General features: G+C 40.1%; 1 protein-coding gene across 5 annotated transcripts in view; it reads right to left on the bottom strand.

Moving 5' to 3' along the window:
- Positions 1-2,970: 2,970 nt before the first annotated feature.
- TMEM45A (transmembrane protein 45A) overlaps positions 2,971-15,566 on the bottom strand; it is a 90,133-nt gene continuing 77,537 nt past the window's right edge. For all 5 annotated transcript variants that reach the window (XM_027868286.1, XM_027868270.1, XM_027868292.1 and 2 more), the window contains 3 exons: positions 15,274-15,458; positions 6,389-6,534; positions 2,971-3,987 (listed from right to left, as the gene is read on the bottom strand). In XM_027868286.1, the coding sequence (XP_027724087.1) occupies positions 3,894-3,987; positions 6,389-6,534; positions 15,274-15,458 (425 nt within the window). In that variant the 3' untranslated portion in view covers positions 2,971-3,893. The remainder of the gene's footprint in view (positions 3,988-6,388; positions 6,535-15,273; positions 15,459-15,566) is intronic.

Genomic DNA, 15,566 nt, shown 5'->3' with positions numbered 1-15,566 from the left:
ATGAGCTTTCCAAATAGAGCCTGCTCTAAAGTTGAGGAGTGTCTGTATCTCATTTATTTGCTATAATGGTGTGAGGTACGGTGAGCGGGCTTAACAAATCCATCAGCAAGCATCTGGGGACACATAGGAGCTTTAGGCACTTTTTCCACCACACAATGCTAAAAGAACAGCAGATTTGAGATCTGAGGATCTAGGTGCATAGCCCAGCTCTATCATTTATTACCTATGTGAAATTAAGTATGACATTTAGCTACTCTGAGTCTCAGTTTCCTCATCTGTAAAATAGGGATAATACCTGCCTATCACCCATTGTTGCTGTGAGGCTAAAATGAGATTACCAAGGTATAAAGCACCCAAAACACTATATAAATGTAAGAGGTTATGGTCGCTGCCTTCAAAAAGCTAACATGTAGTTGGATGGCAAAACAAAGCTATTTGAAACAATTAGAGAATTCAGCGTCCTCAGCAATAAATGGAGGGAACTGGACCTCTAACTAACTCTTAGAGATTCTTTCAGTACCTTAGGATGATCAAAGGACCATCAGAGGTGACTTCTTCCCCCTTATACACAAATACACACACACACACACACACACACACACACCAGTAAAAGAAAATACCAACCTCTATTGTTTGAGTTCAAGCCTGCAGTATTGTTTATTCATCATGTTATTTCATTAAATATTCTCTTGAAAAACTTAACCAAGAATCACAAAACTACTGCAGTAGGGTTTGAATTTACTATTTGTTTCAGAACTTAGAGTCATCCGCACCAGGATATATCCCAGGAGCTGGGCTTCACAAGTACATCTCAGCTCTCTCTACCAGGAAAGTTTCCAGAGGCCCCACTGCACTGGACATTCTTCAAAGCCCATTCTTGAATTTACAAAAACTGCTTGTCCACTCCACTTATAAAATTCCATCACTAGTTACCTCATTCTTCAATCCCATGATTCCACATGATGCCACACAGTGGAAAGAACACCGGACTTGGAGTCAGAAGACCTAGGTTTGAATCCTGGCTCTGCCACTTACTAGCCATGTAACCTGGTGCAAGTCACTTACCCAGTGCCTTAGTTTCTTCCTCTATAATAAAGTAGAGATGATAATATCTACAGAACTTACTTCAGAACACTGTTGAGGGGCAAATGGATAATGAATGAAAGACATTTTATAAGAGAATCATTATGATGCTACTAATTCTCGAGGTCACCAAAATCGCAGGCCCACTCCTAATGGCTTCAGTTGAGACCTCACTCATTAGCAGAACCCAGACATGCCAAAATCATGAAAATTGATTGATCCAAAAAAAAAAGCCCAATGACACAGAACAGGAGTAGGATCGCTGTATCCTGATTCCCTAAGTGTCCTAATGAGCACCTGCATGATTTTTTTTTTTCGTAATTTGTTCCTTGGACCAAATATTTTGGAACAGCTCTCAAGATTATTGCATAGGTACAGATTTATGCCTATTCTTTTCAAATCCTAAGTAATAAAATGTTTTGTGAGCTTGACAGTAGGTCTGACCCCCGGGCCTGAATCATCTCATCTCCACCTTCCACCATCAAGGTGGTACATACATAACTATGGCAGATTTCCGGACCTTTTGGGAGTTCTGAAATTTGAGAACCAAGGCTATGAAATGCCTTCCTTCCCCTGAGATTGCCCATAAGCCTCCTTTCTTTTCTCCACAATGAAGGGCTGCTGCAATGATTCCTAAATCCATCATCCCCAGCCTTGTTCACTACAGAGCCCTTCATGTAAAGCTAAGAGCCTCCATAATCTGTGGGCCCCACCCTACCCTGATCCCCTGCATCTTCCCAGTCTCTTACACCTTGCATGTTTCCCTGCCTCTCAACACACTCTGAGATCCAGTGACACAGCTGAGCCCCACACCTGGAATGTTCTCCCTCCTCATGTCTGCCTCCTGACTTCCCTGGCTTTCTGCTGAAATCCCACTTTTTGTAGGTATTCTTTCTGGATCCCTCTTAATTCCAGTGCCTTCTCTCTGCTGATTCTTTCCTATTTGGTTTCTATATAGCTTGTTTGTACATAGTTGTCTGCACATTATCTCCCCTACCCGACTGTGAGCTCCTTGAGAACAGGAACTGTCTTTTACCTTTCTTTGTATCCTCAGCATTTAGCACAGTGCCTGGAACACTTAATAAATGTTGATCAACTTCACTGACTCAAACATAGGAACAGTACAGAACAATCATAAATGACTCCTGAGAATAGCACACGCTTCAATCAGTTCTAAAGCCAGAAGGAAGCTTAGAGATCATCTAGTCCAAAGGTGTCAAACAATGAAAAGTATAGCTTGAATCAGATTAAAACATAACTGGGAAGAGTATCACAAAATAAATAAAAGTGTAATAGCACATAATGCTGTTTACTCAGCCAACACATAGCCCATAAGGATCCTTGTGTATGGCTTAGCGGCCCTCATTTCTATTTGAGTTTGACACCTCTGGTCTAGTCGGCCTTCCTCAGAAAACTGAGGCTCAGAAAGGAGCCACCCACCCTTGCTCCCACAGCTGGGACCAGAATCCAGGACTCTGAACGCAGTGCTCATTCTGTTCATCAACCTGTCTCTCAGGTTGGCTCAAGGCCTGGGCTCACACCTTCAAGGTGCTCTGAGAGGTTTTTTCTCTCGTTCATAGCGAATTTCTGAGCCCATGGTCAATCTAACCAGAATGGAGGTCTGAATCAAAGAACATCTCCATGCCGGGGACATGCTTTGGGGGATGACAGTTTCAACCCTTGAAGATCATGGCAATGTCAAAATTAAGCAAAAGTAAAAACGCCTCCTTCATTACTTGCTTACCCAATCCTTGGCAAGTTTACATAGCCCAGCTCCAGCACTAGAGTAACTAAAGAGGGTTTATCCACCCTCAAATTGCTTTCTAGTCTGTCCTCATGTAACTGGCTTAAATACTGCTGTGAGAAGAGAGAGAAATAGAGATCATGTAGGTTAAGTATTTTTATTCACATATAAATTTAAACATATGTTAACTTGTGCAGCTGTTACTTGGGAGTCTTATTATCGCTGCTGAGTCCATTCTATGGCCAACAGATGTCCACACCAAGTGCTAGTGAAGATAAGGCATTGGATGGATAGCTAGCAAGAAAGATGCAAAGTCTCTGCGCTGAAAGACATTCACCCATTGGCATGGAGGGCATGTTAATTCTGAGTTTAAGACAGGATATTGTGCCTGGACCACCTATGATTTCATTGGTATAAGGTACTCTCAGATAAGGAAGCTCCCTCTACCGAGGCCCACCAGCACTTTCTCTGTATCACAACCTTGGAGAATTGCCCATGGTACTAAGGGGTTAAGTGACTTCTCTCAGGGTCACACGGCCAGTATATGTCAGAGGTGATACAAGAAACCAGATCTTCTCAGCTTCAAGGCCAGTACACAATCCACTACACCGTGCTTCCTCTAAATCATGTGTTTAATAAGTTACAAATGGTTGTAAGTTTAACTGAGATAATCTAACCCATCTGAAGGAAAAATAGTACACATCTTTTTCCATGTGCAACATCAAACATTAGGAAGATGGACTAAATTGTCAGAGAAACCCCACTCAACCCTCTAATTCCATGATTAAAGTGCAAAGTAAACCACTCTCTAAATGTACACCTGGGCCTAAAAAAACAATACATGCAAATTCTTTAGCAAGGTGAGAGAATACAGTATGCAGAGACTGACCCTAATGCGACCTAGTCGCATAAAAGCACAAGATAAGCTATCTTGGAGGTTGCCCTTTACAAGGCTAGTCACATAAGGAAGAACAAGAATATTAGCACAAACCTAGACAAACCACATTTGCAGACATCAACCTAAAGGTAAGAAGTCTAACTGGAAGAATAGGGATGCCTAACAAAATTATATTTCTTCTTCTGATTCTTGGTCTCGTTCAACATTTTTCAGTAATCTCATGTCAGGAGGAAAGTTCTTCTTAATTTTTGATCTAATCAACCTGAGAAGAAAGAATAGTTTGTCATTAGACATAGTTAAACAGGTTTGAACTAGGGGCATTGTGAGTCAAATCAAGGGACATAAGAATTAATTATACAGTAAAATATTAACTTTGCAAATAGCAATCCAGAACAGCAGACAGCTGAACAATCACTTTCATTATGCCACCTCCTCCTTTGTGAGAGCTTTTCCTCCCTGGCCTTCCTGGTCATAATTCACTGCCTACCTCTCTAACCTAATTCTGGGTCTCCCTTGGTTACTCCTCCTCCCCTTCCCTTAAAGCGGTCTGTTATAGATCCCTCTTCACACTGTCTCCCCAGGTGATCAAATCGACTCCCATGACTTCAATTATGACTTCTATACAAATGCCTAACCTGGCCTTTCTGGGTAGGAGCTGTTCTCTGAACCACTTCCACCCCTTCCCTTTCCTAGTCTCCTGCATCTTTTGGTTTCTTCTGCAGCCTGGAATCTGAGGTGGGTTTTTGAGGGGTGGGAGGTTGACTGGATTTTTTAAAATGAATGAGGTGAAGGGAGTAGGAGGTACTTGCTACCTGTAGCAGAACAAAACCATGAATAATTCAGCTGATTTTACCCCTTGCCCAGCTCTGATACAAACTACACATAGTCAGATATTTTCCTTATAGAGAGTCACTGCTATACGAACCCAAGAAAGCATTTGGTTGTGTTATTTGTGGAAGGGAATGGGTTGCTACCAGGTCAACAAACCACCTTGGCTGTGGAATAAAGTTCAGTAGAGCTAGAAGAGGCTTTTGGAATCATTATGTCCAGCCTCCTCCTATTACATATGAAGAAAACGAGGCCCAGAGGCATAAAGTGGTGACCCAGACATAATATGGTGCTTCCAAGGTCATACAGTAATTGTGGAAGATGGGAGATCTCATCAATAGGAGGAGATCAGGGTCACAAATTAAGTTTTTCTGACTCCCAGTAAAGTACTCTTTCCACCAGACCATATTGTCTTCCTTTGTATACAAGTAGCTTTGTGTAGCTTTGTTAGAATCCTTGTAATTGGCTTTTATTTACATCTATAGTAGCAATAGTTTATTTCACAAATTAATAGCACTATATATATATAAGCTTGCATAAAATAAGGCCAACAGCAACATTTTTATTTGTGTAATTTTTCAATTCAATTTAATAAACATTTATTAAGTGCCTACTATGTGCCAGGAAAGACAGCTAGGTGATGCAGTGGATAGAGGGCCTGGCCTAGAATTCAAATCCAGCTTCAGATACTTACTAGCTGTGTGACCTTGGGCAAGTCACTTAACTCTGTTTGCCTCAGTTTCCTCATCTGTAAAATGAGCTGCAGAAGGAAATGGCAAAATCTTTGCCAAGAAAACCCCAAACAGGGTCACAATTGAGTAGCCAATCATCATCCTTGGAGTTTCCATCCTAGGAATCCTAAAGTGCAGGTCTGACCATGACACTCCCCTATTCAATCAACTCTACTGGCTCCCTATTACCTCCAAGATCAAAGATAAAATTGGCATTCAAAGACCTTCATAATCTGGCCTCCTCCTACCTAACAGCTTCCTACACCTTATTCCCCTCCAATGTGAGGTGGGCCATCTTCTCCCCTTACTTCCTTACATCATTCCCAGTTACTTTTGGAGGTGGCAAAAGAGACACCAAACAGTAGTCAGTGGCTTCAGCAGTGCCAGTAGTGGCTCAAGGGATTTCTGGGGCATCAATTGATGCTCTGAATCCTCAAAGGACTACCCTTGCATTGAATCAACAGAGGGAATGAAATATAGGATGACATATTTGGCATCTTCCATGTTCCTAAATCCCTGATTTTAGGATTCACTGGCTGACTAAGATGAATTGTCAATTAACATCAGGATAGGCAACATGCTAAAACCACCAATTAAAACACTGACTTTTGCCTCTTTTTATATCCCCAGTGCTTAGCACTATGCCTGGCATATAGTCGGTGCTTAATAAATGTTTATTGATTGCAAAATTGCTAACTGACAGCTCAGCCAAGTAATGACATTTAGAGAAAGAAGGAGCAGGAATGACCTCTTCTCCTTATGTTTTAATGCACCTGATAAATATTTCTGAGGGTCCCATTAGTATGTGGTACCCAGAAAAATCTTTCCGAAATACAGCTGTGATCTTTATTAGCTCCCTGTTGCCTACCAAATAAAGTCCAAACTCCTTAGCAGGGCATCCAGAAACCTCCATGAGTCTTTTCTACCTTTTCTAACCAGTAATGTTATTGTCTGTAAGAAACATTGAGTCAGCTTTCTTCTTCCTTGATTTTCATTTTAAATGCCAAAGGCCCTCTGAATGAATCAGAGCTCAGCACCACCAAGCCTCTATATACCTTAGAATCTGTAGAACTGATCCCTAATGACCAATAGCAGTTAACTTACCAGGTGATAAAAGCATAATTCACACCCAGGATGAAATAAGTGAATGCATAATGCCAGCAAAAGCACATGGTCAGAAACAGCATGTTGCTGTGATCCGACTGGTTCCATTCAGGTCTTCCATCAGGGGGATACAATACAAAGCTGATCTGTAGTAGAAAACAATAATCATCATTGAAGCCATCAGATACATCATAAAGATGGTAAATTTTTAAGTATGGTTTCAGGCTTAATGGCAAGCCATACACCCAGGAACCCTGACTGCCACAACAATGGGCCTTTTATTCTTTCCAGTAATGTGGCCCACAGCTGCCTAAAGCACATAAAGGCCAGGTGCAAGGGCCCACTATGTCACCTCTCAGACTTCCTAGGACTTATAGCTCGAAGGCAGAAGAGATCATCTGCAAATTTCTCTTGACAAAAGAGGGAACTTAGGCTCATAAAGCCTGCTGGTCAGTCAATGAGCATTTTTATTTTAAATTTTGAGTTCCACATTCTCTTCTTCCGTCCAGCTCCTCCCCAACACATTGAGAAGGCAAGAAATGCAATACTCATTACACATGTGGAGTGATAGGAAACATATTTCCATATTAGCCATGTTGCAAAAAAAAAAAAAGCAAAAAAAAAAAATAGAAAGTATGGTTCAGTTTGTACTCTGAGCCTATCAGTTCTCTCTCTGGAGGTAGATAGCATTCTTCATCATGAGTCTGTTGGAATTTTCTTGGATCATTGCACTGATCAGAGTAGCTAAGGCTTTCACAGTTGATTCTCATTACAATATTGCTTCAACAAGCACTTATTAATCACATGCTGTATACCAGGCACTGTGCTAATTGCTGGGGATACAAAGAAAAGCAAAAGCACTGTCTCTGTCCTCAAGAAGGATACTTTCTAGAGGGAGAGACAATAACAACAACAAAACAAGATGCCTATAGTGAAAACGGAAGGCAATCTCAGAGGGAAGGCACAGGGGGGAGGGGAGGAGGAGGACTGAGAAAGGTCTCGGGAGGAGGACAGTATCTAAGATGAGTCTTGAAGGAAGCTAGGGAAACATAGAGGGAGGGGTCAGGAGGGAGAGCCCTCCAGGCATGGAGTCAGGCCAGAGAAGTAAGCCTGATGGTACAGTGTCTTGTGGAAAGCAGTGAAGTATAAGAATGGAAAAAGTAGGAAGCAGCTAGATTGTGAAGGACTTTGAATGCCAAATGGAGGACTCGGTATTTTATCCTGGAGAGATTAGGGAGATAGTGGAGTTGATTTAGTAGAGGGTAATAGTCAGGGGCAGCTAGTGGATAGAGCACCAGCCCTGGAGTCAGGAGGACCTGAGTTCAAATCCGGCCTCAGACACATGATACTCACTAGGTGTGTGACCCTGGGCAAGTCACTTAACCCCAATTGCCTCGAATATATATATATATATATATATATATGTATATATATATATATATACACATATATATAATAACAATTATACATATAATTGTTATAATACATTTCATTTAAAATTAAAAATATTATAATAAAATTATAGTAATTAATATAATAAAGACCTATAGTTTAATGAATTACTGGCTTGTATGGATCTCTGTGAAAGCCTCCTGAGGAAGCTGGGACAGGAAAATGGAGGAAGAAGAATCAAGCATGACTCCAAAGTTTAAGCCTGTCCTTGACAAATAAGAGGAAATTAGCAAGGCAAGCCAACTGAAGGAAGAAATAAATTCATTTTCAGACAATGTGGTACAAAGAGCCATGACAGAAAGAACACTCACACTGGAGTCAGAGGACTTGGGTTCAAATCCCATCCCTGATGCTACCTGTGTGACCTTGTATAAGTCACTTAACTTCCCTAGACCTGTTTCCTTGTCTCTAAAATGAGGGGAGAATCTAGATGGTTTTTGAGGTCTCTTCCAGCTCCAGATCCATTCTCCCAGGCTCCTAAATTGAGTCTAACCTGAAAGAGGGAAAAATCAAAGAGAAACAGCCTATCAAGAACCGAAAATGCAAGGCCAGCCTGGAGCCTAGAAGAGAGGCAGGCATGGCCCTGGGAATCTGGGGTTCTGTCCACACGGAAATGACAAGCCTAGAGCACAGAAGAGATTTCTAATGAAGAGAGAGAACAGCCAAAGCCTTGACTCCTAAGGAGGAAGCCTCAGAATCCGTGACCATCTTTGACAAAAAGAAGGGGTTGAACTGGATGAAATAAACAGCCGCAGAAAAGTGGAAAACTACAGCAATCATCTTGATAATTCATGAACAAACTACCCAGAGTATATGATGGAGTCTTTTCTTTAGCTCTTTTATCCCCTTTTTCCTTTAATTTTAAAAAATCTTAATCAATTTTTGTATCACCTTTTAAAAATTTATTTATTTATTTAAGTTTACTGTTTATTTGTTTGTTTGTTTATTTATTTATTTGTTTGTTTCTTATTCCAATATGTCCCTCCACCCTCCAGGATCCAGAGAGCCATCCCATGTCATGAGGAATAAAATAACAAAGAGAAAAAGAACAGTTCAGGAAAACCAGCCCTGAGTTGTTAGACAGAGTCTGAGAGCAGATGAAGTATTCCTTACCCATAGCCGCCCACCTCTGCCAAAAAGATGCTTTTCTTTTTCAGCTCTTCTCTATGACCAAACTTCTCAGTCATTATAATTGCATAACATTAAATTGAGTTTTGTTGTCAGTCTTTCCACTTACATTGTTCTAGTCACTGCGTTCATTGTTTTCCTGGCTATGCTTACTTCACCTACCATCAATCAATTCCTTCAGTTGTCCTCAAAGAATTCTAACTAAACTGGTTAAGTCAGGGTAAAGTGTGCTGTCACTTGCATTACCTAGATGGTTTTCTCAGTTGGTGGCTTAGCTGAAGACACGGCCCTCCAAAGAGCTCATAACTATATGTAGAGAGAAAATAAGACTGTGGTGTCAAAAATCATTTATATGTGGCAGTTCTGAGAGAGTAATTACTATGGCCAACACATGGCCCTCTGAGCTGCATCATGGCCCAATTCACTGAAATCATATAGACGTAGTCATGGCCGTCTTCCTACCCAGAGACTCCCTCTTACCAAGTGCAAAGAGGAAGGTCTTCTGAGACTACAACAACAACTAATTTATATGGTTCTTTAACAGTTTAAAAAAAAATCACATTCCTTAGAACCCTGTAAGGTAGGTAGTATGAGTAATTTTAGTCATTTTAAGAACATTTAGTAAATTTAGTCATTCTAGAAACAGAAGCTCAGAAAGATGAATTGACTTGCCCAGGGCCACATAGCCTGCAAGTGCTGAAATATGAACCCAGATCTTTTAAAACCATGTCCAATATTCTTTCTACCACACCATAACTCTTCTTTTTGTTTGTGTTTCTGTGTCACCAACAATCTATCACTTCAGTGGGGGAAGATAAAAACAACCCAAAATCAGCAATGACAACAACAAACCTCAACCATACAGTTATTTAGGGTCATGAAGATAAAATAACCAGCAAATTATCTGAGTTTTTCATTTATCAGTTAATAATAAAGAAACCATGTTTTTTTAAAGGGATAAAATATCAGAAATGGCAAATTTCCCAGTTTTACAGAGGGTATTATGACTATTGACGCTAGCTACGTCTCTCAATGATACCAGGAAGGAAAAGACCTCTGTGTCAGAGGTTGGGAGTTAACAGAGAGACCTAAGGGCCTCACCTTTCTAATCCCAATTAGTGACAGAGATGACATCAGAAATAATGACACTGAGTGATGGAGCTGTTGCTCAAGACATCTAGTTCTTAAGTATCTAAGGCAGAGAAATAGGGGCCTCCTCCAGCACTAAGACTCAGCTCTGATGAGGCAGGGCATCAACCCATACCACTAAGCAGGATTGCTGTAAGGCTTCAACCCCATGACTCAACACACCCACCTTAATGATGCAAGTCTTTTAATAACAGGAAATCTCTTAAGGGAAATGACTTTGGTTCCCTTGACTCCACATGAGGAGCTGGGAAATCTGGGTATAAGGCCTAAAGAGAGGCCCCCTGCTACCCAAGAGCTACCTAGTGCTCTTTATTTTAAAAGGGTCAGTAGATGTTGGATAGTGGCTGAATGCTATTCTGCTATAAGAAATGAAGACAAAGATGGTTTCAGAGAAACCTGGGCAAACTGTAAGAACTGATGCAGAGTGAAGGGAACAGAGCAGGGAGAACAATTTATACTGTAACATCAATATTGTAAAAATGAATAATTCTGAAAGACTTAAGAATGCTGATCAACACAAGCATCAACCATGATTTCAGAGGACACATGATAAAGAACACAACTTCATGACAGAGAGATGATGGTCGAATAAGCAGAATGAGAAACACATTTTTGAATGTGACTAATGTGGGAATTTGTTTTTGCCTGACTACACCTGTATGATGCAAAGGTTGTGTACTCCTTTTCCTTTCTTTCCTGTTTGTTTGTTTTTTAATTCACTGGTTGGGGGGGGGAAGATGAAAGGGAGAGAAATAAAGGCTTGATAATTGAAAAATAACATTTTAAAAAGAAAAGTCAACAAATGGACAATAATCTACTTAGCCATCTCCCATCTCAAAAGCACCAACTGTTTGGCCTTTGGTATCTGGAAAATGAGAATCTGCCTCATATGATCTTCTATAAAAGAAGAAAGAGGAAAGAGGACTACAAGAAAAGATGTGATGTAGCATCTTGGGTTTGTGCTGGAAAGTAAATCAGATCGACACCAATCTGCCACCAACAAATATTCTTCCTCAAACCTATCCTTTCATGTAGCATTTGATAGGGACCTACTGGAGTATTGAAGGGTGATGGATATGGTCAAATGATGGGAAGAAGAAAGGGTGAGGAAGAGCTCACAGAAGATCTCCACCTCCTGTCAACACCTTCCCCCAATCTCTACCCCCCACCCCCTGCCCAGAGGCCCAGTCTCCTAATTCGTAAGTCCTTTTGTGGTCCCATGTAGTTTACTTTATGCATTTTAAAACATTACTGTGAAAAAAGGGTCACTGGCATTACTACACCTTCAACGTAGGGGATGGGAGAGAAGCTGGGCAGGGAATCAGGACACACAAAAAAGTTAGGAACATCTGGCTTACAGAATCTCTAAATTTCTGATCCTGGGCGTGTGTGTGAGCGTACCATTGTCTGCGAAGACTACAAGTACCACCATGAACTGTCTGGACACTGAGGAAACTCTGAAAAAGGAACTCAGAAAAGCAGAGATACTAAGGCACTCATATACTAAAGACAAAGCTTTTTTGGGGTATAGAACATTCATATACCCCAAGAGGAAATGTACCAACTAAGCAACAACAAATCCTCAGGCACTGAATATTTTTCTCACAGGTGGCTTTTGGGAAAAGCTGCAGCTGAGGCTTTCATTTCCTGACAAAGTGCATGCTTCCTTTGGTCCTAGATGTGCAGTGGGTTGTTTTTTTTTTTTTTTTTAAGGCCTCAAATATTTCAAAGTTATTATTTGATCTGGCCACCAAGTAAAAAAAGAAACCAGTCTAGACATTTGTAGAGGAAAAGAAAATACTAGAAGAGTTATAGCATTAGTGCTTGAGAACATTAACCTCAGATTTCCTCTTCAGTCCAAGAGCAGAGTTTCTGGAAACACGGACTCATCAACAAATATGACCTTAATGTATTCTCTTTGAGGGTAGGAGCTTTTCCATTTTCATCTTTGTAAATTCAGTTTGGCACCTGGATGGCACCTCAATGTTCACTGAATTAAATTAAATGCATCCTTTACACATCAAAGGATGTTATAATTCACCACTTCTTTTCTAAGTCTGTTGATGGAGCCTTGTAAATGCTTCCTTCCAATGGCAGTACTGGCACAAAGCTACAATAGAAACTCTAAAAGGACCCCCTTCTCCTTTCTCTTTACTTTAAAGATGACCAGAAGTTCAAAGACATGGAACTGTAGGAGGCAAAGTCATTACAATCAAGAATAAGATAAGGATTAGCAAGTGCCATCTTTGTCTCTGAGCCATTCTATGGAGCTCAAATGACATGCTTGTGGTAAGAAAGCAGAATACAAGTTTCTTCTTTTTTTTTTTCTTTAGGAAAACGAAGTTGAATTGTATCCTTCCTGTCAAAGGAAACACCACAGACACAAATTCATTCTCCTAAAGTCAACTCTCAATCATTCACGAGTAGATTAATAATAGCTAGCATTTACATAGCATTTTAAGATTTATAAAAACTGTTTCTACTATACTCTGCAGCCCTGACTCTCAAACAAGTCTTATTCCAAAAGATCATTTCAAATGTATTTGCTTGAAATGCAGTATATCCAGGAAGGAGTTAGAACTTGTTTTTTCTTTTCTTTTTTTTAATAATATAGGGAAAACTGGAGAAATGGAGGATGGTGAAAGAAATGCCAGGTCTGGCGTTATCTGGAAGAAACATATCGATCAATTAGCAATCATTCAGAGAGTATAACAAGAATAAAGCAAGCATAACAAGTAACACAGGTACTGTGCCAGGGGCTGAAATTGTTAAAACAAAACAAAACAAAACAAAAAACAAGAACGAAAAGGAACCATTCCTGCCAAGGAACCAGTACTGTAATGCAGATTGTCTATATTGTTACTGCTGAAGAAAACAATATAATCTGTATAATCCATACATGAGAAGGGAAAAGGTAGACCTGTGGCTTCACTGGCATAGGGAACTCTGGATGAGCAAACTCCCTCTACCAATATAGAACTACACCGGCTGTTATTTATAGTCAACAAACTTTTCTACCTCATGCCTGAGAGGGGCCGGTGTTACAAGACACTTTTGGATTGGACAGAGGGACAGTTTCTCCCCCCTTGTGTCCCAAAGGGACAGTGTTTATATTTGTTTTGGCAGGAAGATGAGACTGTGGCTCAATAAAAATATTTGCTTTAAAGTTAATAAAAATCACTGAAAGGAATGGAGAATATCATAAGGGAAGTGAATACATGCAAAACAGGCCTGAACAAATTTCCCATTGCCTCCAAAGTCAAATTACTTTTTACTAACAATAAACATCAAAAGGACTCAATCTGATTTTGTTGATGAGCAGAAACCTTAAATTTGTCCAATATTCTCTCTTTTATAAACTAAATCACTTAGTTGATACAATATTTGTTCATGTAATACCCCATTTCTAAATTTCCTGTACTTAGTCCCCTGGCTGTCAAAGACACACTGCCAAAAACCCTATTAAGCTGAAAAAATTCATCAACACTCAATTATTTGAGGGAGGGGAGGGGATAAGCATTTATCAAGCACCTACTATGTGCCGGGTGCTGCATTAAACATTTTGCAAATATTATCTCATTTGATCCTTACAACAACCCTGAGAGATAGATACTATTATTATCCCCATAATAATGAGAATCATCATCATCATCATCATCATCATTATTATAGCTAACATTTATATAATGCTTATTATGTACCAGGCCCTATGGTAAGTGCTATATAATTATTATCTCCTTTGATCCTCACACCAACCCTGGGAGGTAGGTGCTATTATGATCCCCACTTTACAGTTGAGGAAACTGAGGTAGGCAGAACTTCATTTACTTGCCCAAAGTCACACAGCAAGTAAGTGTCTGAGGCTAGATTTGAATTCAGGTCTTCCTGACAACAAGCCTGGTGCTCTATCCACTACACTACCTAGCTAGGACATCGCTCCATCATTCCTGTCTTCTTCTTGTCCTTTTTCTCCCTAATTTCCTTCAAAGCTCAGCTCCATTGCCACCTTCCACACTCAAAAAAAATTATCTTGTATTTTGTATATAATGTATATGTAATTATACATGTACATTTCTCCACTGAGAAGAATGTAAACCCCTTGAGGGCAGAGGTAGTTTTGCTGTTTTTACTTAATAAATGCTCGCTACTGAAGGATTTGAATGACTGATTTCCTTCTTTAGAATGGCTCCAAGTCTGATATTTCTCTCACCAGTCCCCACTTTCTCAGCCTCTCAATCAACACTCCTTTCTGTCCAAATTGTCCTGCCTTCCCTGTTGCCTTAATGATGTCATCTACCTCCCCCAAAGTCTCCCATAACTACTTATTGCTTATGAAATCATTACTTATTATTGCTTATCACTGATGAAATTGAAACTCCTAACTAAAAGACTTTCCTCATCATACTTCTGCCCTTATCAGTGATCACTGCAAACTGAATGTGCTCTAGAAATTCTTCCCTAATTAGTCCAGATCCACCTCTTATTTTTCCACCTCCCTGAAATTATATGTAGGTATTTTAGTCATTAATGTGTTCTTTATTATATATGCATACTTACATCATCTGTAATTTTACCATTGTGTGTACTCACTCTATCCAAACAAATCTCAATTCTGCTCCAACTTAGTAGACTGTCTTCAAGAGATCCTCTTTGCAGAGGTGAGGGACTCAGGGCACAGAATATTATATATACAATACAATAAATAATTGTAAGACTCGATTTGTTGGTTGGTTTTCTGAATTGCTTTAAAAAATATTTGCTACAAGAATGTCTTGCTGGATAGCAGAGTGGGGAGGAATAAATTCTGAAATGAAGATGATTTAAAAACAACAGAAATCAATATTTTTTTAAAGTTTCTCTAGCTGAAAATTTTGTCACCCTATGATCAGTCTGGTGAGAAACCTTTTCTGAAATTAACTAGGCTGGTCTTCAGATTACAGACAGATAATCAATTACCTGGACTCTTTTATCATCCCATGACCTGGAAGTTCCTTGAGGACAGAAACTGCTTTCTAACTAGAACCCTGTAAACCCCCAAGAAGGGGTTCCTTCCTGGCCAACTCCTGGCAAGATTCTCACTGTGACTTTTCAGTGCATCCCAGACATCCCTTTCCAAATGCAAATGCTGCTGCTGGTAAGTAGAAGCAACAGCTTACCTGCCAAAACCAGCTGCCTTGAAGCAAGACAAAGCTGGACCTGAGAAGCTCTAAAACTATGTTGCTCCGGAAGAAGAATTCCATGAATATGCAGATTGCTGCACCAATGACGGACAGAAAAAGCAGCTGATGTATGTATATGTCCAGCATTGCCCGGCCATGAGTGTGGAAGTAGAGGATAAAACCTGATGGATGAAAGAAAGACGTTTTTTACTTACACTGAAGCCAAAGCTGATCTTGGTGCTTTACCACTATGGTGTGTGTGTGTGTGTGTGTGTGTGTGTGTGTGTGTG

Source organism: Vombatus ursinus, unplaced genomic scaffold (genome assembly GCF_900497805.2).
Source record: "Vombatus ursinus unplaced genomic scaffold, bare-nosed wombat genome assembly UNPS02001419.1, whole genome shotgun sequence".
In the NCBI taxonomy this organism is placed as follows: domain Eukaryota; kingdom Metazoa; phylum Chordata; class Mammalia; order Diprotodontia; family Vombatidae; genus Vombatus; species Vombatus ursinus.
Note: the sequence above shows the minus strand (reverse complement) of the source record. Positions and strands in the feature narration are given on the sequence as shown.